The 26,584-nt window shown below is 39.1% G+C and overlaps 1 protein-coding gene across 12 annotated transcripts in view; it reads right to left on the bottom strand.

The window, feature by feature from the left end:
* The window catches only part of trim37 (tripartite motif containing 37), a 158,598-nt gene that overhangs the window by 123,300 nt on the left and 8,714 nt on the right, over positions 1-26,584 (bottom strand). For all 12 annotated transcript variants that reach the window (XM_063031586.1, XM_063031587.1, XM_063031582.1 and 9 more), the window contains exons 5-14: positions 21,158-21,198; positions 18,305-18,421; positions 16,912-16,999; positions 15,849-15,971; positions 13,938-14,061; positions 12,320-12,387; positions 11,649-11,773; positions 10,047-10,097; positions 4,520-4,601; positions 3,977-4,053 (exon numbers count right to left, since the gene is read on the bottom strand). In XM_063031586.1, the coding sequence (XP_062887656.1) occupies positions 3,977-4,053; positions 4,520-4,601; positions 10,047-10,097; positions 11,649-11,773; positions 12,320-12,387; positions 13,938-14,061; positions 15,849-15,971; positions 16,912-16,999; positions 18,305-18,421; positions 21,158-21,198 (896 nt within the window). The remainder of the gene's footprint in view (positions 1-3,976; positions 4,054-4,519; positions 4,602-10,046; positions 10,098-11,648; positions 11,774-12,319; positions 12,388-13,937; positions 14,062-15,848; positions 15,972-16,911; positions 17,000-18,304; positions 18,422-21,157; positions 21,199-26,584) is intronic.

Genomic DNA, 26,584 nt, shown 5'->3' on the forward strand with positions numbered 1-26,584 from the left:
TTTCATTCCTGGAATCATTCTTGTGAACCTCCTCTGGACCCTCTCCAACGCCAGCACATTGGTTCTCAGTTAAGAGGCCCAAAACTGCCCACAATACTCCGTGTGGTCTGACCAATGCCTTATAAAGGCTCAACATTACATTCTTGCTCTTATGTTCTAGTCCTCTTGAAATGAATGCTCACACTGGATTTGCCTTCTTTACAACCAATTCAACCTGCAAGTTAACCTTTAGGGAATCCTGCACAAGGACTCCCAAGTCCCTTAGCACTTCTGATTTCTGAATTTTCTCCCTGTTTAGAAAATAGTTTATGCCTTTATTCCTCTACCAAAGTGCATGACAATATACTTTCCTACACTATATTCCATCTGACACTTTATTGCCATTCTGTCCAAGCCTTTCTGCAGACTCCCTGCTTCTTCAAAGCCATAAATTTTGTTATCCAAATCACTGACATACAACGTGAAAAGAAGTGATCCCAACACAAACCTCTGCGAAATACACTAGTCACTGACAGCCAAGCAGAAAAGACCCTCTTTATTCCCACTCCTTGCCTCCTCCCAGTCAACCAATTTTCTATCCATGCTAGTATATTTCCTGTATTACCTTGTTCAACAGCTTCGTGTGCAGCACCTCATCAAAAGTCTTCTGAAAATCCAAGTAAAGAACATCCACTGACTCTCCTTTATCTTGCTTGCTATTTCCTCAAAGAATTCCAACAGATTTGTGAGGCAAAATTTCCCCTTAAGAAAACCATGCTGACTTTGGCCTATTTTATGATGTTCCTCCAAGTACCCCCAAAACCTCTTCCCAACCACTAAAATCAGGCTGACATATAATTTCCTTTCTTCTGCCTCCCTCCCTGCTTGAAAGTGGAGTGACATTTGCAATTTTTCCAGTTCTCCAGAACCAATCCAGAAAGCTAGTGATTCTTGAAAGATTACTATTGCCTCTACAATCTCTTTAGCTACCTCTTTCAGAAGCCTGGAGTGTGGTCCATCTGGTCCAGGTGACTTACCTACCTTCAGTCTTTTCAGCTTCCTAAGCATCTTCTCCTTATGCACTCATTTCTGCCTGACACACTCAAATTTCTGACATACTGCCAATGCAACCACAGTTAAGATTGATGCAAAATACTTAAAATTCATTTGCCATTTCTTTGTCCCCCATTACTACCTCTCCAGCATCATTTCCCAACACTCTGATATCCACTCTCGCCTCTTACTCTTTATACATCTGAAAAAACATCTGGTATCTTCTTTTATAGCTTACCTCCATATTTCATCCTTTATCTCTTATGGCTCTCCGTTGGTTTTTAAAAGTTTGAATATTCCTACTAATATTTGACGTATTATATGCCCTTTCTTTTGCTTTTATGCCTCTTTGACTTCCCTTGTCAGCCACAATTGCCTCATGCTGCCTTTAGAATACTACTGCTTTGGAATTTACATGCATCTATGTGGTGTCTTCCGAATTCCTGCCAGAAACTCTAGCCATTGCTGCTCTGCTGTCATCCTTCCTACTGTCCCCTTCCAATCAGCTTTGGCCAGTTCCTCTATGTACCGTAGTTGCTTTTACTCCACCATAATACTGATACATCATACTTTAGCTTCTCCCTCTCAAATTTAAGGGTGAATTCTATCATATTATCATTGACTCCTTTACCTTAACCTCCATAATCAAATCCAATAATCTAGAACAGCTGATCCCCTAGTGGGCTAAACCACAAGCTGCTCTAAAAAGCTATCTCATAGGCATTCTACAAATTCTCTTTGGGATCCAAAATAAGCACCAACCTAATTTTCTCCAAATCTACCTGCATATTGAAATCTGCCCCCCCCCCCCGCCATAACTATCGATATATTGACCCTTTGGCATGCATTTTTTAGCTCCTGTTATAATTTGTAGCCCACTGTTTGGAGACCTATATATAACTCTGCACAGGGTCCTTTACCCTTGCAGTTTCTTAACTCCAGAGTCAACGATTTTACATCTTCTGCTTCTATGTCAGCTTTTACTAAGGATTTGATTTCTTTTTTTAATATAAACAGAGCCACCCCAATCCCTCTGCTGAGCTGCCTGTCCTTTTGATAGAATGTGCATCTTGAACGTTAAGCTCACAACTATAATCTTTCAGCCATAACTCAGTGATGCCCACAGTAACATACCAGCAATCTCTAACTGTGCTACAAGGACATCTACTTTATTCCATATATTACATGCATTCAAATATAACACCTTCAGTCTTGTATTCATCCTTTTCAATTTTGCCCCCTTGTTACACTTCAGCTCATCCCACTGCCTACTAATTTTGCCCCGTCATCTGCCTGCCCTTCCTCAATCTCACTACACAATGCAAACCAATTGCCACACCCTCAGCTCCATCACTCTGGTACCCATCCCACTGCCAAATTAGGTTAAACCTTTCCCAACAGCTCTAGCAAACCTGCACATCAGGATCAGGCTCAGCTGTAACAAGGTGTAAAGTGAAGGAAAACAAATTTAGGTGCAAAACTCATTTGGAAATGAATTACAAGATGCTTCAGATTCTATCAAGAGTATATATCTTGAAAAACAATATTTTTAAGTGAATTTCACTCGACTAATAAGCTCTTCTCGGACCTCATCCAGGTACAGGTTTCGATTATAACCAAAGTTTTGATGACAAATTCTGCCATCTTCATCAGTGATGATGTCTGGGTATCTAGTCTGGTGGTATTTATACCCCCTCCTGATTAGATGTGGCTAACCAATTCGTTTTCCCCTCTCTCACCTTGTTTGCAACCGAATTCCAGTTCTTAAGAGCAAGTCCTTCATCTTTGTTAAAATTCTTTTAGACCAAGGTCCCACTCTAAATAAGAACTGGAATTCAATTATAAGCAAGTTGGGAGAGCAGAAACCAGATAGGATGAGGACTAACCAAATCAGGAGGGATGGAATACACCACCAGACTAGACATGTCCAGTCATCACCCTGGATGAAGATAGCAGAATTTGTCATCGAAACTTCAGTCATAATCGATACCTGTACCCGGCTGGAAGGCAAAGAAGAGTTTATTCATCACATACACTGGGAAAGCACTAGATTCTTTTTCACTCAAGACTCTTTATTCAAATGTTAAATAAAGCAGCTGTTCCCAGAGTCAACCCGCAGTAAAAAAATATATAGCTGAAAATGCGAGAGAGAGAAGTTAATCAGTATCTGATATTTCAATTCTGAAACTTCCTAATTTTGGTTTTATCACTTCAACAGATATTGGAAGAATAGTTAACTTTGGACTCGTGCAATCTTTCCAGCATTCTTAAATTTTGTGGAAGTGAAATTTCAAGTTCATCAATTACAAGCTCATTTGATCGTAAGACCATAGTACCCTCTGGTTCCTGCACAATCATTTGGAGACCAGAATATTCTGTGTTTGATCAAAGCGACAACAAAGCAAAGGATGCCTTGTGGTGCTAATTTACATAATGGCTGTTCCCTTAACTAATCAAAAGCAAGTCCCACTGTCTTTTGAAGCTTTTTCCTACATTTCCATTACAATTTTAATTGCCACTGTTCCATCAGTACTCATGATAATGCATTCTATGTTCCCACTTACTAAATAGTTGACCTCAACAATTGCTTTACTTGGACCCAGTGAAAGAGGTAACAGTGGGGGAAATGACAGGAGTAAAAAGGGATGAAATCAAAGAAAAACAAAATATGTTTGAACATATAAACAGACTGAATGTACTCATGACAGTTCACAATGATGGCTATGAGTGGACTGCAGGCAAACATTTTCCCAATACTTGTAGAGTAGGCATGAAGATGAAGGGATGACCTTATGATTATCGGAAAGCTATCATCCAATGCATTATAATCACAGCACGAATAAACTTTCCCAGCAAAAGGAGGAAAATAAAATTTATTACAATACTAATGACAAACCAACACGATAAAGAGGCAAAAATGTTTAATACAAACATAGTGACCTACTTTGATGTTTCAGGGAGTCCTGCAGAGAGTTCTAGAAACACTGACAAGTAATTTCCACGCACGACTCCATTTCCATCCTAGAAAGGAAGAGCAACTTTTATATGAAACTTTAAAGAAAATTTAAAACCACATGTAGTATATGCATCTCCTTTGAAGCAAATACTTCGTTAAAAAGTCTACACAAATGTATTCAATTTCAAAATCTAGACAAGTACTTTAAGTGTAAATATTTAAAATTTTCTCTCTGAAGCTGCGTATTTTTTTTTTACTTAAGTCTACTATTCATGCATCTCTAGAAAATTATCCATGAGCAAATCAAATTTGATAGAACTACTGAAATTTCTAATCAGTTGATACCACTCAAGGATTTGAGCGATGTTAACAAAGTTGTGAGGTTGTTGAATCCAGTCATATTTCATTCAAATCACAAAGCTCAATGCAACAAAATGATCCTGTGTTGAAAGTTCATCAAACAGCAGTTATTCTAACAAAGACTTCACCTCTAGCATCCACTGATAATACAAATACAGTTTTAAAACTCACTGGATAAACTTTCAGTCTCCAACAGAGTCCCGATACTTGCAGAGGAGGGCTGTATACAGGGTCTGCACGCTGACGTAAAGTGCTTTTCAAAACAAAAATATTTACATAATTTTGAAACCAGGATACAAATGTTACATTCAGAAAAAGATCCAAAAAACTCAAACATGTTAATAATTTCTTGGATTAAAAAGGACAATAATAATGAAGTACTCACATATTAAAATTGGATAACAAGAATACATGACCATTCCCCTTCAAAGAATTTCTATATTTAAAATAGCTTGATTTCAAACTCTGAACATTTAAGTGAATATGAAGTCAGGAGTGAAGGAAATGTGGAAAAATGGGTCAAGAGTGAAGGAAATACGGAGAAATGGACACGAAGTTTCCAATAATGCCATCGCTGTAGATTTTATTCTTTAACCGCTATACTTCCAAACTAATGTGTTCAGCCAACAGTAACAAGGGAATAGGCTTTAAGACAGGGGAACACATCTACCAGCAACTTGGTTCTCAGAACTATACACTACCAAGTAACTTGCAAGTTACATAGAGTGAGGCAGGATCCAAATTCGGACTTTGAGATTCAAATGTTATTGTTTATCACTACAGAACTGGATTGTTTCTTTGCAAGTTTACTTGAGCAAAAGAAAAGTGCATACAATGATTCATTGCTAAATGGGCAATACTTTTCTACTGCTTGAATTTATAAACAGCAAATATTAAACCATCAATCCAAATCAATGTACATGCATCTTGGGGTATGTTCAACAATTACATTAGTATATTTATTAAAACAATAAATAATGCGACATCCAATACACAAATGCATAATACTAGCACATCAAATTAATCACAGGAAATGAAAAATCCATTAAATTCTGAACAGGAATATTTACTTAAATTTACCAAATTTATTTAAATGCTTTAAGAGACTGTACTAAAACATTTGAAGTGCTTAAGTTGCAGGAACTGTTTGACTGCAAAGTCTCCAAAAGCCTAGACTATTCACATAAAAAGGAAAGCTAAGGTTAATGTGGGTCCCTTAAAGACCAATGCAGGAGAATGACATGGAGGATAATGAATAGATTTTTCCCTATTTGGTTGTTATAGCATACTGTGAAAGCCATTTTGTTTGCATTCCAGGCATTCACCCTCTACCATTATCACTAATTTACCTTGTCTAGTCTATATGCAGATTAAAATCTACCATGATTACTCTATTAGCCCTGTTACACAATCCCCTAATTTCCTGATTTATGCCGTGCCCATCTTACAGCTATTATTTGGTTGTCAATAAATTACCTCTATCAATATTTTATGGCTTTATTTTTACCATGCTGTTTCTTACCATGACTCAAAGTAATTCTAATACTGCAAAATTATCTGCCAAACCAAGGTTATTTTTCACTAGAGTACTGCTCGCATCATTTATCTCATCTTCTTTTTCTTATTAGCCATTTTTTCTTCTGTAAAATATCCCTGAACATTCAAAGTTCCAGTAGCCACACTTTCTTAATGGCAATTAGATTAAATCCAATTTTTTAAATTTGTGTCTAATTTATCATCTATCTTGTGAATACTAAGGATAATTAAATAAAGCAATTTTAATTCTGCAACTATGACATTCTACCCTATTACATTTATTTATTTCTTTATTTGCAGTTTGTCCTTTTGCACATTGGTTGTTTGTCATTCTTTGTCCATAGTTTTTCATTGTCTTTTGTATTTCTTAGATCTACTATGGATGCTTGCAAGAAAATTAATCTCAAGGTAGATAAATGATAAATCACCAGTTAAACTTACCAGAAGATTAGGGCTGGTCCATGCAAGAAATAACATTTTTAAAACTGTAAAATCTTAAAGCACATTATTACTCTGACAATCAACTTTTAGTTGTGAAATATCATTCTCTCGGTTCCTGTTTATAAAAAATGAACTTTCTAATAAATTGGCTTATTATTGTCACATGTACTGAGGTACAGTGAAAAACTTGTCTGCTGTTCAACAGTGCATTAGGTTGTACAAGGTAAAATAACAGTACAGAACAAAGTCTTACATTTAAAGGTGGTGCAGTGCAGATAAACAACAAGGTCATAAGGTAGATTGTGAGGTCAGAAGTTCAACTGATTACACTCTGAGACTTTTTAATTGTCTTATTAAAGTGGGACAGAAGCTGACCTCGACTCTGATGGTACACGTTTACAGGCTTTTGCATTTTCTGCCTGATGGGAGAGAGAAGAGAGAATGCCCAGAGTGGATGGGTCTTTGATTATGCTAGCTGCTATACAGAGGCAGTGAGAAAGGTAGGCGAGTTTCCGTGATGTACTGAGTTATGTGCACTATTCTACTTCTTGCAGTCACTGACAGAACAGTTGCCATACCAAGCTGTGATGCATCTGGAGATAAACGTTTTCTATGGTTGGAGTCAATGGGAACATGCCAATTCTGAGGAAGAGATGACACTGGTGAGCTTTCTTAGCTGTAGTGTAAATGCGATTGGACAAGACAAGCTATTGGTGATGTTTACTCCTAAGAACTTGAAGCTCTTAACTCTCTCGACCTCAGCACCATTGATGTAAACAGGAGCTTGTGCACCACACTTCCTGAAGTCGTAACCAGCTCTTTTGCTTTGAAGACATTGAGGGAAAGGTTATTGTCACCAGGCTATTCCCCTCCTGGCCTCTGACCCAGGACATGCTCTCTTTTAGATTAGATTAGATTCAACTTTATTGTCATTGTGCCGAGTACAGATAGAACACCAATGAAATGCAGTTAGCATCTGACCAGAAATGCAAAGAATAGTGTTACTTACAAAATAACTGCGAATAAAAAGTGCTACAGCACACAAATATAAAAGTACTGAGACAGTACAATACGGATGCAATACTGCTTAGCACTGTGATGTGAGGTTCAGCAGGGTCACAGCCTCAGGGAAGAAGCTCTTCCTGTGCCTGCTGGTGCAGGAACGGAGGCTCCTGTAGCGCCTACCGGATGGGAGGAGAGTAAAAAGTCCATGGTTAGGGTGAGATGCATCCTTGATAATGCTTTTCGCCCTGCCCAGGCAGCGTTTATGGTAGATGTTTTCAATGGTGGGCAATTGGGTGCTGATAATCTGCTGGGCAGTTTTCACCACACACTGGAGTGCTTCTCACTGCTGCCATCAGGAAAGTGGTACAAGAGCCTCGAGAGTCACATGACCAGGTTCAGGAACCTCAACCATCAGGCTCTTGAACTAACTAGGATAACTTCACTCAACTCCACTTGCCCGATCATTGAAATATTTCCACAATCAAAGGACTCACTTTCAAGGCCTCTTCATCTCAAGTTCTCAGTATCTATTGCTGATTTATTTATTTATTCTTCAGTGAGACTCTCTCTCACTGCTCCCCCTGTGATCTGAACACAGAATTCTCCAACTTCCGGTGATTCCCTCCCCCTAGCCCTATGTCACTCTGCCCCCTCCCCAAGCTGCCTACCATCTCCCTCTTGGTTCCACCTCCTTCTACTACGCATTGTGTTTTCCCCTGTTCCTTCTTCACCTTCCCTGCCTATCACCTCCCCCACCCCTTTATCTTTCCCCTTACTGGTTTTCACCTGGAACCTTCCAGCCTTCTCCTTCCCACCCTCCCCCCACCTACTTTATAGGGCCTCTGCCCCTTCCCTCTACAGTCCTGACAAAGGGTTCCGGCCTGAAACATCGACTGATCTTTTCCACAGATGCTGCCTGACCTGCTGAGTTCCTCCAGCGTGTTGTGAGTGTTGATTTATTTATACTGTTTCTTCTTTTTGCATTTGCAAACTTCGTTGCCTTCTGCATTCTGGTTGAGCACCATAGTTGGGTGGTCTTTCATTGATTTTGATATTGTTTTTATTCCATAGATTTATTGAGTCTGCCCACAAGAAAATGCATCTTGGGGTTGTATATGGTAACATATGTACTTTGATAATAAAATTTACTATGAACGTATCGTTATTTGACATGCGGCCCACTACAATGGTATCACCTACAAACATACAGATGGAGTTAGAACAGAAACTAGCCACAATTGCAAATGTATAGTCTGTAGAGTAAGGAGCTGAGTATGCAGCTGTTTGAGGCATCAGTGTTGAGAATAATCATGGCAGAGCTGTTGCTGCGACCAGCTGGTAAGAAATTCCAGGATTCAGGTGCAGAGGGAGGAATGCACAGTCTATGAGTTTGTTAGTATGTTTGGAATTATACTATTGATAGCCAAGCTGTAGGGGTAGTGGGTACTGGCTCCATATGTCACTACTACAGGGCGTGACGACCCTGCCCTACACGAGTCCCGGGCTTAGCTGGCTCCGGCTGACAGGACCCGGTATGGGCCCCTGTCCAGGGTTAAGGATCCCACTGCCTTGTGGGTATTTTCGGGAGAAGAGAAGGCCAAGGAGTAAACTCTACACAAGTCCGGAGTGGAGCCCCTGAGGCGGTTGGATGACGTATCATGTCACCTCCCGGCAGCTCCTGCAACCAAGCTGATGCCAAAAGTACTGCTTTGCATTCCTCTGGACCACATCTGTGAGGCCAAGAGGGGGATCTTGATGTCTGGACAGCCCAGGAGCTCCACATTCATCACCTAGGTCTGCGCCCCAGAAAACTGAGCACATCCATTGTCTACTCAGACAGACGGAGCCATTAATTAATTATCGTTTGACTAATCTAACATAGATGGTTTTTACTGACCAGATGTTCCAGAGATTAGTGTAGTGCCTGGGTTATGTTATCTGCCATAGACTTGGTTTGGCTGTACGCAAATTGCAGCGGGCGGGAGGTCAAGTGTACCATGACCAGACTCTCAGAGCCTCTAGACCAGGAGTTCCCAACCCGGGATCCATGGGCCCCTTGCTTCCATGGCATAAAAAGGATTAAGAACATGTTACTGTGCTTTTCTAAGGTACCAGGTTGATAGTGGTCTTCTTAAAGCAGATGGGCATCTTAGATTGAAGCAGGCAATGTTAAAAACATCTGCAAAAACTCCCATTAGCTGATCTGTACAGAATCTAAGGACATAGTGATAGATACCATCTGGCCCAGATGCTTGCCACAGGTTCACTCTCCAGAAGATTGATCTTATGTCTACAGGATGGGTGGTGATGCTGTAATCCCCTTCTATTCAAACCATGCATAGAATGCATTAAGTTCATGGGATGTGGGATGCACTGTTATCAGCATTGTTGCTTGACTTTAAACTAAGTTTCTTTCCCTCAGTCTCATCTTTCCTTGTTACTTACTTTTACCTTCTGTGCTCACTTTAGACAGAATTCCTAACCTACTCATTTGGTATGGACTTATTGCCTCAGTAACAATTCTTTATTTAGGTTGATTAAGGAGCTGCTCAGTGACCTGTTAACATATTCCTCAAACAATTTACTACATCAACCAAGTTCTAGTCCAAAATATGCTGGCAAATGCAATAAAGAGACGGTACCATTCACTTACTACTGATAAAACCAACAAGTGCCACAATGTTGGCAAATTGTTAAAGGAATTATTTAATATTACCTGAAATTTGATAGGACAAATGTGCTGAAGTCATAGGCAGGAACCAACTCACTATTAAAAAAAGAAATCAAATTTAAAAATAGCCTTATTGTAATTAAATTTGCAATTAAGTATTCAATCTATCTGTATGCACTCATTCAGAGGCATAACATAAAAACAGCACTCCCATGTTATTCTGAAATTAACTTGTATCAATACGCCATTTGCTTTTATACTTGAATGTATTTATATACACAATATACATATTTAGAGATGTCTTAAGACATGGGAATCAACATGATTAGTAATGTATTAATAAATCACAATATTCTTGAAGGTAATAGATAGAATTTCAAAGGTGTATCCAACATCACAGCTAACAAATTATTTACATAGCTCCCCAATTTCACCAAGTTTGCTGTGCTGCTTTATTTGCAAATGGAGGGGCAGATTGAGGGGAACACCACCCAAGGACTACTACTACTACTACAACATCGACTCAGGCCTAGGGGGCCAGTGTCGGTAAGGCACCCAAGGACAGAACACTTAAATTGCTTTGCTCTTCATCCCTATCTCAGCTGTCCAAATATCAAAGCAAGAATTTATTGGAGCCAAAAATAAAATATTTGGTAGAAAATGAAATTGGGAGCAGAAAAATGAATCAAATTTAAAAAATGGTTGAAATGCATTCACGTTATGCATCAGCATGTGCTTTGCATTCGTCGTCGTCTCAGAGACTAGAAAATTGAATAAAGTGTCTCACAGCATACCCCAGCTTTAAGTCAACGTTTAAACATAGCTCCTGCCCAACTCAGGTACAAGTTTCCGAAACGACCAATCATCCATAAGAAAATATGAACGAAGTGAAAGCAGATCTGGTATCAGAGACTTCCGCTTTCCATCCAATCAGGGCTATATTGTTCTACTTGAAACATCAGGAATCCTCATTGAAAAATGCAGGCAATCTTTATTCTCATCTACAACTTAATGTAACCACTAGATGGGGTACAAGTCCATCTCAACTCTTCGTGAGAGAAAATGGCACCTTCCATTGAACATCATCCAGTAAGGTCACAGTATTTCTTACACAAAGCAAAACCGTAGACTTTTCAATAGAATTAATACACAAAAAAAAAACTAGGTTGGGGGAGAAAAAATTCCATATTCTTCAAAACTCAATATTTCCACACTGCAAGATGAGAAACAATTAAACAATTATGAGAAAAAAACATTTTTCTTCCCCCACTTCTCCACATCATATCCCATAGACACCAAACCTAATCTTGCAGAAAACAATTGAACTATAACTAATGAAATAAAGCATCAGAATCTATATACCTACATATATCTGAAAAGTGGAAGGCAAGAACTTGTGTTAAACTTTGGAGAATGAGCAGGGATGGAAAAAGGTAGAAACGAGGCAAAAAAAATATACAAACCAGAGCGTATTGAACTCTGCAAACAAAAACTGCTTCAGAGATAAATATCTAATCTTCTATTATCAGTATGTTGCCCAAGTTCAAAATGATACATACTCCCTTTCTTCACATAAGTCCAACAAACAGCTGCATTATCTGCACATTTATTACAAATTGTCTTACTGCCCTTGTAGTATTGTAGTACCTGGTGAAATCTGGTGGGACAGGTGTAGTGACAAAGGAAGCCATGGGTTTACGATGCACTTGCTGAAACATCAACAGGATTTTTTGACTCTTCACAATTAGTTCACTTTTACTGCAGGATCGCAGCTGCAGGAAACAAAATTATTCAGGGCAGGTGTCACTTCTGAAATAGTCTTAGAAATATCACCTGAGTAAAGCAACGTAAAATGTTCAAGTTTTGAACCTCTTTGTTTGCACGGTCTTTCTTTGAAGTTGCTGGGAAATTATCTCACAGGCACTGTCCATCCCCTTAGCGCCTTACCCAAATAGCCATCCTTCAGAAGAGAACCCAGATTGTGCCATCAACCTATTACACAATTATAGCCAAGAACACGGCTGCCCTCATTCATACTTTCACCATTAGATTTTAAACCAACAACTTTAGCAATATCAAGGCTATATCAGCAAACTCATTATAATCCAGGACAGAAATCACATTTCTGACAGGCAATGGTTTAGTCATGCACTACTCATTTGACGTGTCAACCAAGCCACTGCAACGGTTAGTTTTTATATCACTTTTTTCTGAAATAAATTGAGGAGCTTAATCTATCATGAGCTCTTGGAGAACTGTCAATTCCAACTTTGGCAATCCAAGTAAGTTTTATTATTTTACTTCCACTTCTGGGTTACCTGATGCTCTACTTCTTGTAACAGTGACTCAAGCAGCTCCGTTTCCTGGGTCAGCGATCTCTTCTGACCTAGGAAAAAAGATTTAAAAGTCATGTTGAGAGATTTATACATTTAGATTTATTTATCAATCACATGTGCATTGAAACATACAGTGAAATGTATCATTTGCATTGACAACTAACACAAATTGATTATGTGCAGGAGGCAGCCCACAAATGTCATCACACATTCTGGTGCCAACATAGTATGCTTTCAGATATGGCTTCAGTGTCTATGCCATACCAATAACATCTACAGATTCACCTGGATCAATCTATACCAGTCCTGTGATTAAATTAGGGTTAAACTGGGGCTGGGAGTTGTTGGACAGCGTAGCCCAAAGGGCCTATTTGTAAATAATAAATAAAGAAATCCCCTAAAGGGGCATTTGCAGTGTTGAGATCCACCTTCTTGACAGATGATCATAGGAATACGAGGCAAGTCAGAAAATAGCCCATTGGCTGGTGTTGCATAGTTTCAAATGTTCCGAATCAAAAATACACAAAAGTGGACCAGATTAATCTCATTTTTGGGCTTTGGTTCATCGAGCATTTAGACAGGCACTTTTTAAAAAAAAAAAAATGCAATGATAGCTTGTATTCGCTACTTAATCCAAATCTCCACTACTTAATGAATGGAAAAGAAATTAAGGTAACTCTGCCCACTGATAGAGGAAAAAGATCATTCCCGTTCACCCCAAGACTCAATTATATATAACTCGGTTACCTCTCTGTCCTTATTATTCCACATAATTACAAGTTCTCCTTTCATGACAACATCTACAGAGCTCCAGTGCTACAACATTCTCCCAGTAACTTAGTAACTAGTACTGTACACAGTACTCCAGTCAAGGCTCAATTAATGCCATTGTTTTTAAAAGAACAGCCCCAATATTTTGCGCTACACACACAAAATGCTGGAGGAACTCAACAGGCCAGGCAGCATCTATGGAAGCGCTTGTGGTCGATGCTTTGGGCTGACCCTTCATCAGGATGAGGAGTCAAGAGTTAGAAGGTGGGGGCAGGGGCTTTTTTTTTAAGAAGTGTGAACTCGCCACTGAGGCACTTATCCTAACTAGTCCACTGGCATCTTCTTGTTCATTATCAACTACACTACCAATTTGGTATCATTGTCAAATGTCCGTGATAAAAAATTAAAGTAATGCAGATGTATAATCGCACAAAGCACAGGCCTCAATTCTGCACGCTGCGGACTCCTACTATATACCACTGAAACTAATCTAATGTAACCCGTTGCCTTTCTTGATCAAAAGATTTTTAAGCCAAGTTTAAACTTTTGCTTGGATCCCATTTGTTTTTACTTTCTTGGTTAATTTGCCCAAGAAACTTCAGCAAATGTCCCCCTACATTTGGTATGCAAGGTATCAACTTACAGACATGGCTCAGAATAAAAATTCATGTTAGTCAGGCCCTACATACCCTTAAATCCACACAGAGTATTGTTGATCAACTTGTGCCATTTCTCCCTTTTAAACTTTTCTATGAACAGTGAGGTACTACTCTAGAGAAATATTTTCTTTTTGGAAATTAACATTTCGCCATAAGTATGTATAGCATACCCATTAGTGTGAAAAGTTTATTTTTCAGGTGTGTATCCAGTCTTGCGGTTATCATTTCCACGGCATTCCTAATCTCTCTCACGCGCTCATCTTTTGCACTATTTACTGCTTCCACATTTCTCTCCTGGGTACAAAATAAACATTATTAAATCTGCACCATTATGCAAAAACTTGCATTTAAAAAAAAGACTGCATGGAACTCACAGCATAGCAATACACCAAGCTAATACTTATGCATCACACAAATTCCATCCTACCGTTCTTCTATTTCTTTAATTAACCTCAGTACCAAGCTTCACCTCAACTTCATTCTGTCAGAAAATCCAATAATGTAATGTGTTTAGATACATAAAAACAAAACTATTCTATTTATTAGTAACAATTTATTGTCTCTAGCCTTGATTACCTTTTTTTTTAAAAAATTGAAAATCTCCAATAATTACTCACTGCAGAACATCTGTAAATCTGCTGATATCATAATTTGGACATTATAGTTAATCAAACAGTTATGCTCTCAAATTATAAAAAGTTAGAGATGCAAGTCAATTAGCAATTATCCAATGCAAGAAGATAAAACCTATGGTGATTTCATCCAAGCAAACCCAGACTACACTGACACAATGGTCTCCACTGCAGAAAGCTTCATGAAGAAAACAATCTGGATATTATTTCATTCAGAATACAGAAATATCAAACCATAGTTTGAGCAGTAATGCTTTCTCCCCCCCCCCCAAAAAAAATTACAATTTAAGCTCCATGAGATTGACATCAGTTTTCACAGTTTAAAAAATGTCACAAAAAGTTCCATAAACTAGTTAAAAATGACCCTGGCAACTTTCTTACTATCAATCATCAACCAAAAATCAGCAGAATTATGTTAGCTAGTTACTACTTATTCTAGTCTATAGAAACCATAGAAGACACTGGCCACTGCACACATCTACATTAAAGCATCTATTCATCAGTACTTCCTTGGTTTGTAGGGACAAGGAAATAATAAAAGTTCTTTGCATTCTTTTAAGCCTTTTGAATTCAAGACTGGTCAGGTGTCTCAGCCACTGAGTGCCATACACGGCTGCACAGAAATATTCACTCTTTCGAACAAAGCGTTCAAGATCCAAAAGTAAACACTTTCCTGCTTCCCACTGCCATTCATCAATACCAAAATCCCACACTATACAAAAACTCATCCAGGAAAATTCTGGGTTACTGCTTCACCTTTTAAGTCTCTGAGCAGAGATTTAGGGAATGCCACTTCTCACTGGTCTAAAATGCCTGCTTACTACTGAAAGAATTAGCTGAAGCCCATTTTAGAGCACTGATGACTACAACCTTATTTAATAGCATGCTACCAAGTGTATGATATTATACTGCATTAACATTTTCATAACCTATTGAATACAAAGAAAGATCAAGTAAGTTTCAGAAATTACAAACAAAAACAACAAATTGCACGCCAAGTGATCAGTCAGTGAAGTTTGAATGAAGAAATCTAGTTCTGGGAAAACAATGCATAGTGGGACAACAGGAATATTGACTCATAAAGAGGAGAATCTGCAGATCTGGGAATTGACGCCAGACTAAAACTAGGAAAAATCCAAGGGCTAGGGGAGGTGGAGATTACAAATTACTTTGCATCACAGTCAAAACTTCTAGAATGCTGTGCAAGAAAGGGAAATAAACATCTTGCTGCATGGTGCAATCACAGGTGATCTTTACTGTGCTAATTGTATTAGAAGCACACCTATACGTCCAATGCAAATTCGATCTTGCAATTTGAAAACTACTGTCATACAAAAATATAGAAAAAGAAAGACTCGATAGGAACTCAGAACAGGTAGAATCAGCATAGACAACTTTGAGTTATATGGTCAAGTTTAGTGGATCAGCATTTCCCCTTTATCACCTTACCACTTCTTGAACTAAACTTATCAGCTCCATCAGTCGACGTCGCAACTTTGCCACTTCATCGTTCACCTTGGTCACATGTTGATCATAAACCTCAGCTAATGGCTTGAATGTGTGACCTCCATGCTGCAGTGAAAACAGACAATCACTGTTTCAAAGGAGAGAAGAAAATGATGAACCATGATTTATGAGAACAATTCAGGTACAAAGGAGAGGACTGAGCAACTCTTGCTACAATTCTTTTGTGTTCTTATTTACAAGATAGCTGAAGGCAAAGAAAATAAATGGAGCACTGTGGGTGAATTAAAAACCTAATGATATTTTTTAGTTCCTATCTACTTATCAAAGAGAAATTTCAGCTACTTTCAGAGCAGGCGACTTGAAACTACATCAGTTTGTCAATGATCTTGCATACACAGTTCTACAGCTGTCAGGAAAATGCTACAATCACTTAAGCAAGTGATAACACCACTTAGAAAAGATAATTAGGCATAGTCATCATGGTTTAATGGAAAGGAAATCCTGTTTATCTAATTTGTTTCTTCAAGCATGGTAGAAACAGGATCTGGGATTCCCAAGGCATTCAATACGGTATCACGCAAGTTGACAGAACAAACTAAGTCTGAGAATAGAAGACTGGTTAACAGGTAGGAAAGACAGTAGGCACAAAACAGGTCATTTTCAAATTGCCAAACTTTAACAGAGTGCCTCAGGAATCAATGCTCTATTAGTACTTGCTGTGTCAAAATCCAGGACTCCTTAACTAATCATGCTGTGGGAGTAACTTCGCAACAAGTCAGTGAATCACCACATTCAAAGCCCATTAAGACAGGTATTAAATTTTGACCTTGCTACTAAAAGTGCACATCCTGTACAAGTAAAAACACTTCTCTAATGGTTACTTGATTTCAAAGCAGCACACTAATCAAAGAGCCTTGTTTTCTTGCAGTAGTTGGACAAGCCATTAGAAGTTAGGATGACAGCTTAACATTGTTTACAGCTACAAAACTAATAAAACATTTTCAGGCCAAGTGAACGTAGAAATATTAGTCTCCGGTGTACCCACCGTTCCTCCCCAAAGTGCACATTGATGGCAGATACATTTCTTGCAAGTCCAACAGAATACACTTAGTTTCTCATGATGACTGTCACATCTGCAATAAAATATTGAAAAATTAGACATTAAAATTTAATTCTGAAGAATTCACAATAAATTCTAATGACTCAACTTTGGAGTAAAGTTGTTTTTAACGAAACAAGGGATTAAATAAATCCAGATCAAAATATGCCTTCTGTTTCTGCAGTAATTCCAAACGAAAGACATACCGGGCCATTCACACAATATATCAGCATGAACCTGCAACTTAAGGCTTTCTAAAATTTAGTCAAATTTGTGGTCTCACTCAAAGATTCTGCAAGAAAGTTCACGATGGCAAATTATTTCTCATTATTGGAAATAAGAGACTTAAAAGGCCATATGGAGAGGTTAGATAAACTTGGATTGTTTTCTGTGGAGTGTCTGAGGCTGCAGGGTGATCAGATTAAGTACAGAAAAATTTGAGGCATAAATGGGGTAGACAGCCAGAGTTTCTTCCCATCACCACTCCCTGATATATCGAATACAACAGGACTTTTATTTTTTTTTTTAAAAAGTGACAGAGTAAACTTTCAAGGAAATGAGAGAAGCTCGCTGTTGTGTTTTTACATTTAAATAGAGAGTGATTGGTGCCTGTAACATACTACCGGGAAATGGCTGAGGCACTGTTTAAGAGACATTTAGACAGGCACATAAGCAGGGGATTGCAGGAAAGATCATGTGCAGGCAGGTGTGCAGATTAAATTGACCTCATGGGCCAAACAAACCATTTTGTGCAGTGCAGAATTCATACCCCAATCATATCCCTGTACAGATGGTCTTAACATTGTACTGTACATACAAAGTTAAAGCCTAATTGAGCTCTAGACTTTATAAAGTTCAATGTCAGTTTACCCTGTTAAATGTTGTGTTCTAGTGAGTTTCACTTCTCAGGCACAGGGTGTTAACGTCAAAGCTGATCAAGTGATTAGTTGTCAAAAACATGTATGGAGGGAAGAACAAAAAAAATTGAGGGAGAAGGAGGCAGGAAGTGATAAATTACAATTGAAATGACTAAACAAAACAGTGTGCTCCCAAGAGTTTATAATAAATGTCTATCATAATGGAAATTTTTGAGAGCTATATGTTTGCTGTCAGTCACCTCCACCTTATCAATCACAAAAATTGACAGTGGTGGTAACAAGCCATAGCTGTTGTAATAAATAACAGCCATGTTATTCATGTTATGGACTGAAGTTGAATCAGAGTTGCTCTGTAACAAGTACTTTTACATTTGCATCAATGGCACAAAACCTTTCAAAACAAAAGAAAGGGCTACATTTTGATCATGATCTTAGTCCTAAATATAGTGGCAAAAACTTACTTGTCTTTATCATTTTCTTCATGCTTATTGAGATTAGATAGCTGAAGAGTGTCCAGTTGTTGTGTGACTTCCTCTGCCCAACGGCAGTTCACAAGCTCCCGTAGCTGAAGAGGTGCCCTACACAAAAATCAGGCATTGAATCATAACTATAATAACTGACCTGTTCACATACAGACAGTATTGAAAGACCACAATAGATAATTCACTCAACAAATTGTGCATAAAAGGTGGACAAGGTCTTCCTTTGTCAACTCCAGACATTCCCAGGAAGGTACCAACATGACCAAGCAGGCTCTACACTTACTTCCATATAAATGATGATTTCAACAGCAAGTAAGATGAGGCAGTTTGTAATAAAACCAGAAAAATACTTGCAGGTCAGGTTGCAGCTGTGTTGAGAGAGATAGCCTAGTGATTTACTTAAATGACTTTTCAACTAGATGTGAAAAGTTAAAAAGTTAGAAGTTAAAAAGGCAAGATACAGAAGGGGTACAGGGGAATGAACAAACAAATGTCAGCAAGAGGGTAGATGGCAAAAGAGACTCAATTACTTAAAAGATGGCAATGGGACAAGAAAGCAGCAATGAATCTAGGTGATCTAGAAGTGGGAATAGAAAATCAACAGAAATTAAAGTCAATACTGAGGACAGAATTCTCTTAGATGCCAAGTTCTAGGTGCCACCACAAGCTTATGTTAGAGCATGACAGAAGAGTTTAAAACAAAGAGGGAGTGGAACAAAGCATTAAAGATTATCACAAACAGTTATTCACTCTGCTGTAATGCAATTAAATAAAAACAATTCTAGACTGAAAGTGCAGCTAAATCTGAATGCAGAAATTCCAATTGATTGAATGGTCAAATGTCATGGGCAAAAATAACCACTTTAAGTATTTAAGCCATTCCCAAATCATTTACTTATGCATCTATTTATGTGCAACAAATCCTGCACTACTGAATTATATTCAAATAGGCAAAAGAAGCATGACACTAAGATGAATTACCAGTGATTATCCCCTCTACCTCCTTTTCTTTCCCCATTAGTAAATAGGAAGCACAAGTATAAAGTTCTCAACATCTTAAGAACATTTTCACTTGACAGTTTGATTCTGTAAAAATATTAAAATATGTGGAGCAACAGAAGCCTTTTTAAATCCTGTCAACCTACAGAACTGTCTACCTTGGAAGACCAGACCTGGAAAAACAAAACTAGAACACTTCCAGGTACTGGCAGATTAAGACACCTTCTTAGATTGAATAAAAATTTTATAACACCAGTACTATAAAAGTTCTTACTAAACTGAAGTGTATTTAGTACTGAGTAACTCCAATTTTTAGTTGCCTGCACCACTTGGAATTATGAATATTTTACTTATACTTGCACATAAATATCATTTATTAAATACCCAGCACTGAAATTCTGCTCTGATATTTGATAGAAAGAGGCAATATAACATTGTCAAAATTATGCTGCAGACTCAGAGATAAAGTTATCCTAAACTGCAACACTGTAAATTTTCAAACAATTTCTCTTTGAAAGCCCAAAATCAAACAGAATTATTTGAAAAGTGTAATCCAATTGCCAAATTTAAAACACTCAAAACATTTTTCCAAGCAAATCACATTTCATTTGTATTTGAATTCAAATACCATTCTTCCCCAAAGCAGACAACCTGGCAACTAAGCAATAATTCCAAATCTGTGTAAAATTAATCTAGAACTTAATTTGAGAGAGCCAAGCTGATGATTTTTAACATTTTAACTGTAATGATATAAAAGACACAAATACTTTCACCATATTTTCATTCCCATACCTGCAAACACCTAGAACAGTTCGACTTTAGATACACACCAATATTTAGAAATTTGAACAATTTTGCTTCATTCCCCTTAGTCTTCAGTAATTAAGAATGGAACCTTGTAAGTAGAAATTTACTATCGAAAATGCTGTGGTGGAAGTATAAACTAGAGTTCTAAAGAAAGGCCAGCAAAACAATAACACTTGCACTTTCCACCACTGCCTGACCATCTGAGAACTTCCATCTTCTGGTTTTGTTATATTAGAGCACAGAGGAAAATATTTGTAATTTCAAAACAAAGAAAAAAAAAGATGTTACTCACACACATTTATCGACAGGTTCCCATTAAACCACAAGTTCCCAGGAGCAGAATTAGACCATTTGGGCCATTGAGACTGCTCCACAATTTCATCATGGCAGATTTATTGTCCCTCTCAACCCCATCCTCCTGCCTTCTCCCCATAACTTTTGACATTCTGACTAATAACAAACCCATCAACCTCTTAAAATACACCCAATGACCTGGCCTCCACAGCTATCTGTGGCAATGAATTTCACATTCACTCCCTTCTAATTGGACTCTTCTACCAAAATGCATGACCATATACTTCCCTGCACCACATTCCATCTGCCACTTCTTTGCCCATTCTCCCAACCTGTCCAACCTCTTCTACAGACTTCCTGCTTCTTCAACACTGTCATTTCAATCTTCACATTGTCTGCAAACTAGGCCACAAAGACATCAATTCCATCATCCAAATCAATGACATATAACATGAAAAGAAGTGGTCCCAACACCTGCAGAATACTGGCAACCAACCAGCAAAAGTTTTTTAAAAATTTCTACTGTGTCCTGCCAGTCAGATAAACTTCTATCCCTGCCAATATCTTTCCTGTAATACTATGGGCTCTTATCTTGTTAAACAGCCTTCCCACAAGGTTTCTGCATTAGAACAAAAAAGGCTCACATAAAGCAGCATTACACAGGTTGTTTAAACATCTTAACCTAGTTTCCAGCTTTGTATAAACCCCGACTTGCCTTTGATGTGCTCTTACCTGCAATGCGGGCACTGGGCTCTCTGTTCTGTTAACCAACGCTGTGAAGACAAAGAAGCATTTGTAAAAGAAATAAGGCTTCCCAGATAGCATTTGAGTTCTGGTGGCCTTTTCACAAATGAAAATCACCAACATTTAGGATTCACTGTATATTTTAAGAAATGAGATCACACAATTGTGCCAACCCTATAGTGCTTGAATTCAACACAATAAACTCCAAACATTTAAAGCTGGAGTAATAAAAGGGGATGAAATAACCATTGATGAACCCACCAATATCTGCTGACTCCTGGGAATACAGCTTCTCAACTAGTAAATGATCTAGTACTAAATATAAGCTCCTCCAAGAGGACCACAACCTTACTGTGGTTTGGAGGCTTGCGTGCCTCAATGATCTGGAGAGCTCTGTTGGCTGGAGTCAGGGCTTTATGCTTTGGCTCAACGCAGGGTCACCCATGACAAACACATCAAAGGGTAGAGGACAAACTAACAGTGGTCCACCTGTCCTCTAGGTTTGGGGTTCAGCTCAGGGCTAACAACCCTGAATGGCAAAACAAAATTGTTACGGAAACAGCAATGAAGAATCCTTCAACATCTGAGTGCAACGGTATTCCTGCATCCCCATCCGGGACTTGCATGACCGACAGTAGTGAAAACAGAAAAGCTACTGACACGATGACGGAAGCCCTGAACACCACCAGACATAGAGGACCTTGATTGCTGCCTTAAAAGCCAGCAGACTAACAAGCAGCAAGTAAATTTAAGTTGGTGCCCCAAACAAGTCAAGTCGCTTTTTATTGTCATTTCGACCATAAACTGCTGGTACAATACACAGTAAAAACGAAGCAATGTTCCTCCAGGACCCTGGTGCTACATGAAACAACACAAAACTACACTAGACTAAGTGAGACAACACAAGGCTACACTAGACTACGTAAGACATCACAAAAACTACACTAGACTACAGACCTGCACAGGACTACATAAATTGCACAAAAACAGTGCAGGGCAGTACAATAAATAATAAACAAGACAATAGGCACAGTAGAGGACAAATTACAATATTATAATAAATGATGTAGATGTCAGTCTAGTGTCCGGGTACTGAGGAGTCTGATGGCTTGGGGGGAAGAAACTGTTGCACAGTCTGGTCATGAGAGCTCGAATACTTCGGTACCTTTTGCCAGATGGCAGGAGGGAGAAGAGTTTGTATGAGGGGTGTGTGGGGTCCTTCACAATGCTGTTAGCTTTGTGGGTGCAGCGTGAGGTGTAAATGTCTGTAATGGTGGGAAGAGAGACCCCGACGATCTTCTCAGCTGACCTCACTATCCGCTGCAGGGTCTTACGATCTGAGACAGTGCAATTTCCGAACCAGGCAATGATGCAGCTGCTCAGGATGCTCTCGGTACATCCTCTGTAGAATATGGTGAGGATGGGGGGTGGGAGATGGACTTTTCTCAGCCTTCGCAGGAAGTAGAGACGCTGCTGGGCTTTCTTTGCTATGGAGCTGGTGTTGAGGGACCAGGTGAGATTCTCCGCCAGGTGAACACCAAGAAATTTGACACTCTTAACAATCTCAACAGAGGAGCCGTTGACATTCAGCGGGGAGTGGTTGCTCTGTGCACTCCTGAAGTCAACAACCATCTCTTTTGTTTTGTTCACATCCAGAGACAGGTTGTTGGCTCTGCACCAGACTGTTAGCCGCTGCACCTCCTCTCTGTATGCTGACTCATCAATCTTGCTGATCTTGCACCACGGTCGTGTCATCGGCGAACTTGATGATGTGGTTCGAGCTGTGTGTTGCAGCACAGTCGTGGGTCAGCAGAGTGAACAGCAGTGGACTGAGCACACAGCCCTGGGGGGTCCCCATGCTCAGTGTGATGGTGTTGGAGATGCTGTTTCCAATCCGGACTGACTTGAGATCTCCCAGTCAGGAAGTCTAGGATCCAGTTGCAGAGGGAGGTGCTCAGGCCCAGCAGTTTCAGCTTTCCATTCAGGTGCTGAGGAACGATTGTGTTGAATGCTGAACTGAAGTCTATAAACAGCATTCGAACGTACGTGTCTTTTTTGTCCAGGTGGAGGGTGCTGACGATGGTGTCGTCTGTTGAGCGGTTGGGACGATACGCAAACTGCAGGGGGTCCAGTGGGGGGGGGGGCAGCAGGGTCTTGATGTGCCTCATGACGCATCAAGTTCCATTAAAGTAAAGTGGGTTCATGTAGGTAGGAGATAACCTCAGAATTATTTAACAAAACCAAAAGACAAAAAATGTACATTTCTGCACACTCTGCATGTGCGATGTTCAACTTGCTCATATGCTGAACAAGCAAATAGTTCCTTGGATAATACATGCATGCAGGTGCCATTGTGCAGTTAGTCAGCAGTTACATGCAGAAGCTTTACTGTTCACTAATGGATTTGTTCAGTAATGATTACAGCATACCCCAGCATTAACAGGATATTTTTAAAATAGTCAGCTGAAGCATTCAGGATGGATACCATTCCAAAAATAAAAGTATTAGTCACATCAGAAAGATGTAATCTTTCTGGTTCATTCCCACAGTTTGAATGAAAACAATTATTTCAAAAGAGTACTGCTTCATTTCATTGTTACACTGACTATGGAAATGTATGTATTATCAACACTACAGTGACACTTGGAAATTTTCCAGCTGCCTTTCATTCTAAGCCTTTCCGCTTACTAACAGTTTTGACTGTATTATCCAAAATCCAACAAACACCCTTGCAATACAAGATACATTATACATTTCGTTACACAAAGGGAATCAATCTCACTGGATTAAAACCTGCGATTTCACAAGTTCTTGCGCTTTAATATAAATCTTCCTCTTCCTCAATTTACATTTTCTGCTTCAAATTACAATGAACAGTTCCTATATTATCTGCAATCAAGAAGCCTTTCTCAGGATTTTGGCAAAAGCATGCAACCTGGTCAATAGGAATGGCAAATTTTAAAGCAACCTATGCATGCACATACAAAATTGGAACAAGAGTTGGGCTGCCCTGCCCTCGAGTCTGCTCTACCATTCGATAAAACCACATCTGATCTCACCCCAACTTATCCACAGTAACTTTGTTCCCCTTGCCCATAAAAAACATACTGACCCATCTTAAAAATACTCACTCTGATCTTCTGAGTGAAGGAATCAGATTTCCTAGACTTCCAAGATAATGAAAATTCTTTGCCTCATCTCCTCGCTAAATAGGCAACCCTTTAGTTATAAGCACACCACCAGGTCTAGATTCTTCCACAACTGAAAGTCTTCTCTGACACCTCAGTATCTTCAATATGTCAATTAGACGTATTATCCATTGTAAACTCCAGCAGGTAGAAGGCTGGTCTGCCCAGTCCATATTCATAAGACAACTCGATCATTCCAGATGTCAGTTCAGTAAACCCTCGCCAAGTCACTTCCAAAGCACTGCTGTCACCTTCTCACATAAGGAAGCTAGTACATACACAGGTTCCCAGATGTGTTTTCACCAGCACGCAACATAACCAAAGCGTAGCCTTCCTTTGTTGATTATAACTGGAAAACAATGATTAGTTTTCCTGATTACTTCTGGTACCTATTTAATTAGCTTTTCCCATTATCCTCAGATCTGCAATCTAGTGCAATTTAAAATAATGCTTTTATTTTTACCAATAGCCAATTATTATACCCCATTTGCCAAATCTTTGCACACCCAACATACATCTGGCGTCTCTTTATGTCCTACTCACAATTTGCTTTCCTAGCTAACATGATCAGTAAATTTAATGATAACTTCGGTGTCTTCATCCAAATTTTATTAAGGGATACAGCACAGCAAGTCATAGCAGCAGAATTAGGTCACTGATCCATCAAGTCTGCTCCATCATGGTTGATTTATTATCCCTCTCAACCCCATTCTCCTGCCTTCTCCCTGTACCCTTTGACACTCTTATTAACAAAGAACCTATCAACTTCCACCTCCAAATATATCCAATGACATGGCCTCCACAGTTGTCCATGGCAATTAATTCCACAGATTCCCCACTGTCTAGCTAAAAGAACTTCCTCATCTTTGGTCCAAATGGATGTCCCTCTATTCTGAGACTGTGCCCTTTGTTTACAGACTCCCCGATATAGGAAACATCCTCTCCACATCCACTACCTGGGCCTTTCAATAGTCAATAGATTTTAATCAGACACCTCCCCCCCCCCCCCAATTCTTCTAAAGTCCAGTAAATACAGGCCTAAAACCATCAAATGCTCCTCATACTTTAAGCCTTTCATTCCTGGGATCATTCTTGTGAACCTCATTTGGATCCTCTCCAATGCCAGCACATCCTTCTTTTAGATAGGAGACCAAACTGCTCTCAATACTCCAACTAACTTTGTCTTCCCCTTTTCTGTCCAGATGAAGGGACTTCAACCCTAAATGTTAACTGTTTCTCTTTCCACAGATGCTGCCTGACATGCTGAGCTACCCCCCGCCCCCATGTTTTGTTTTTCAACAATTTCATTTTAAATTACAGAACAAATATGGTCTGACCAATGCCTTATGAAGTTTCAGTATTTCTTCTTTATGTTTATATTCTAATCCTCTCAAAAGGAATGCTAACATTGCATTTGACTTCTTTATCAATAACTCAATCTTTAAGTTAACCTTTAGGGAATCCAGCACAGGGACTTCCAAATCCCTTTGCGCCTCTGATTTTTGAATTTTCTCCCTGCTTAGAAAATAGACTATGCTGTTATTCCTTCTCCCAAAGGACATGACCGGATATATTCCATTTGCCTGTTCTCCTAATCCGTACAAGTCCTTGTGCAGACTCCCCTCTTCTTCAGCCCTACCAGCCCCTTCACCCATCTTCATATCGTCCACACACCTGGCCACAAAGACATCAATTCAGACAATTGACATGAAAAGAAGTGGTCCCGACAATGACCCCTGCAGAACACTAGTCACTAGCACTAAAGCCTTCTTTATTCCAACTCTCTGCCACCTGCCAGTCAGCCAATCTTCTACCCATGCTAGTATTTTTCCTGTAATACATGGGCTCTTATTGTGTGGCACTTTGTCAGAGGCCTTCTGAAAATCCAAGTAAACAGCATGCACTGACTCTCCTTTATCTATCTTGCCTGTTATTTCCTCAAAAGAATTCCAACAGATTTTTCAGGCAAGCTTTCCCCTTAAGGAAACCATGCTGGCTTTGGCCTAATTTATTATGTGCCTGCGAGTACCCTAAAACCTCTTCCCTAATAATGGACTCCAGCAACTTCCCAACCACTGTAGCCAGGCTAACTCATCTATAATTTCTTTTCTTCTGCCTCCCTCCCTTCTTAAAGACTGGAGTGACATTTGCAGTTCTCAAGAAACATTCCACAATCTAGTGATTTTCTTCCAGCCCAACAAGTCTGTGGTGCCCAAATACACCCATG

Source organism: Mobula hypostoma, chromosome 23, assembly GCF_963921235.1.
Source record: "Mobula hypostoma chromosome 23, sMobHyp1.1, whole genome shotgun sequence".
NCBI lineage: Eukaryota > Metazoa > Chordata > Chondrichthyes > Myliobatiformes > Myliobatidae > Mobula > Mobula hypostoma.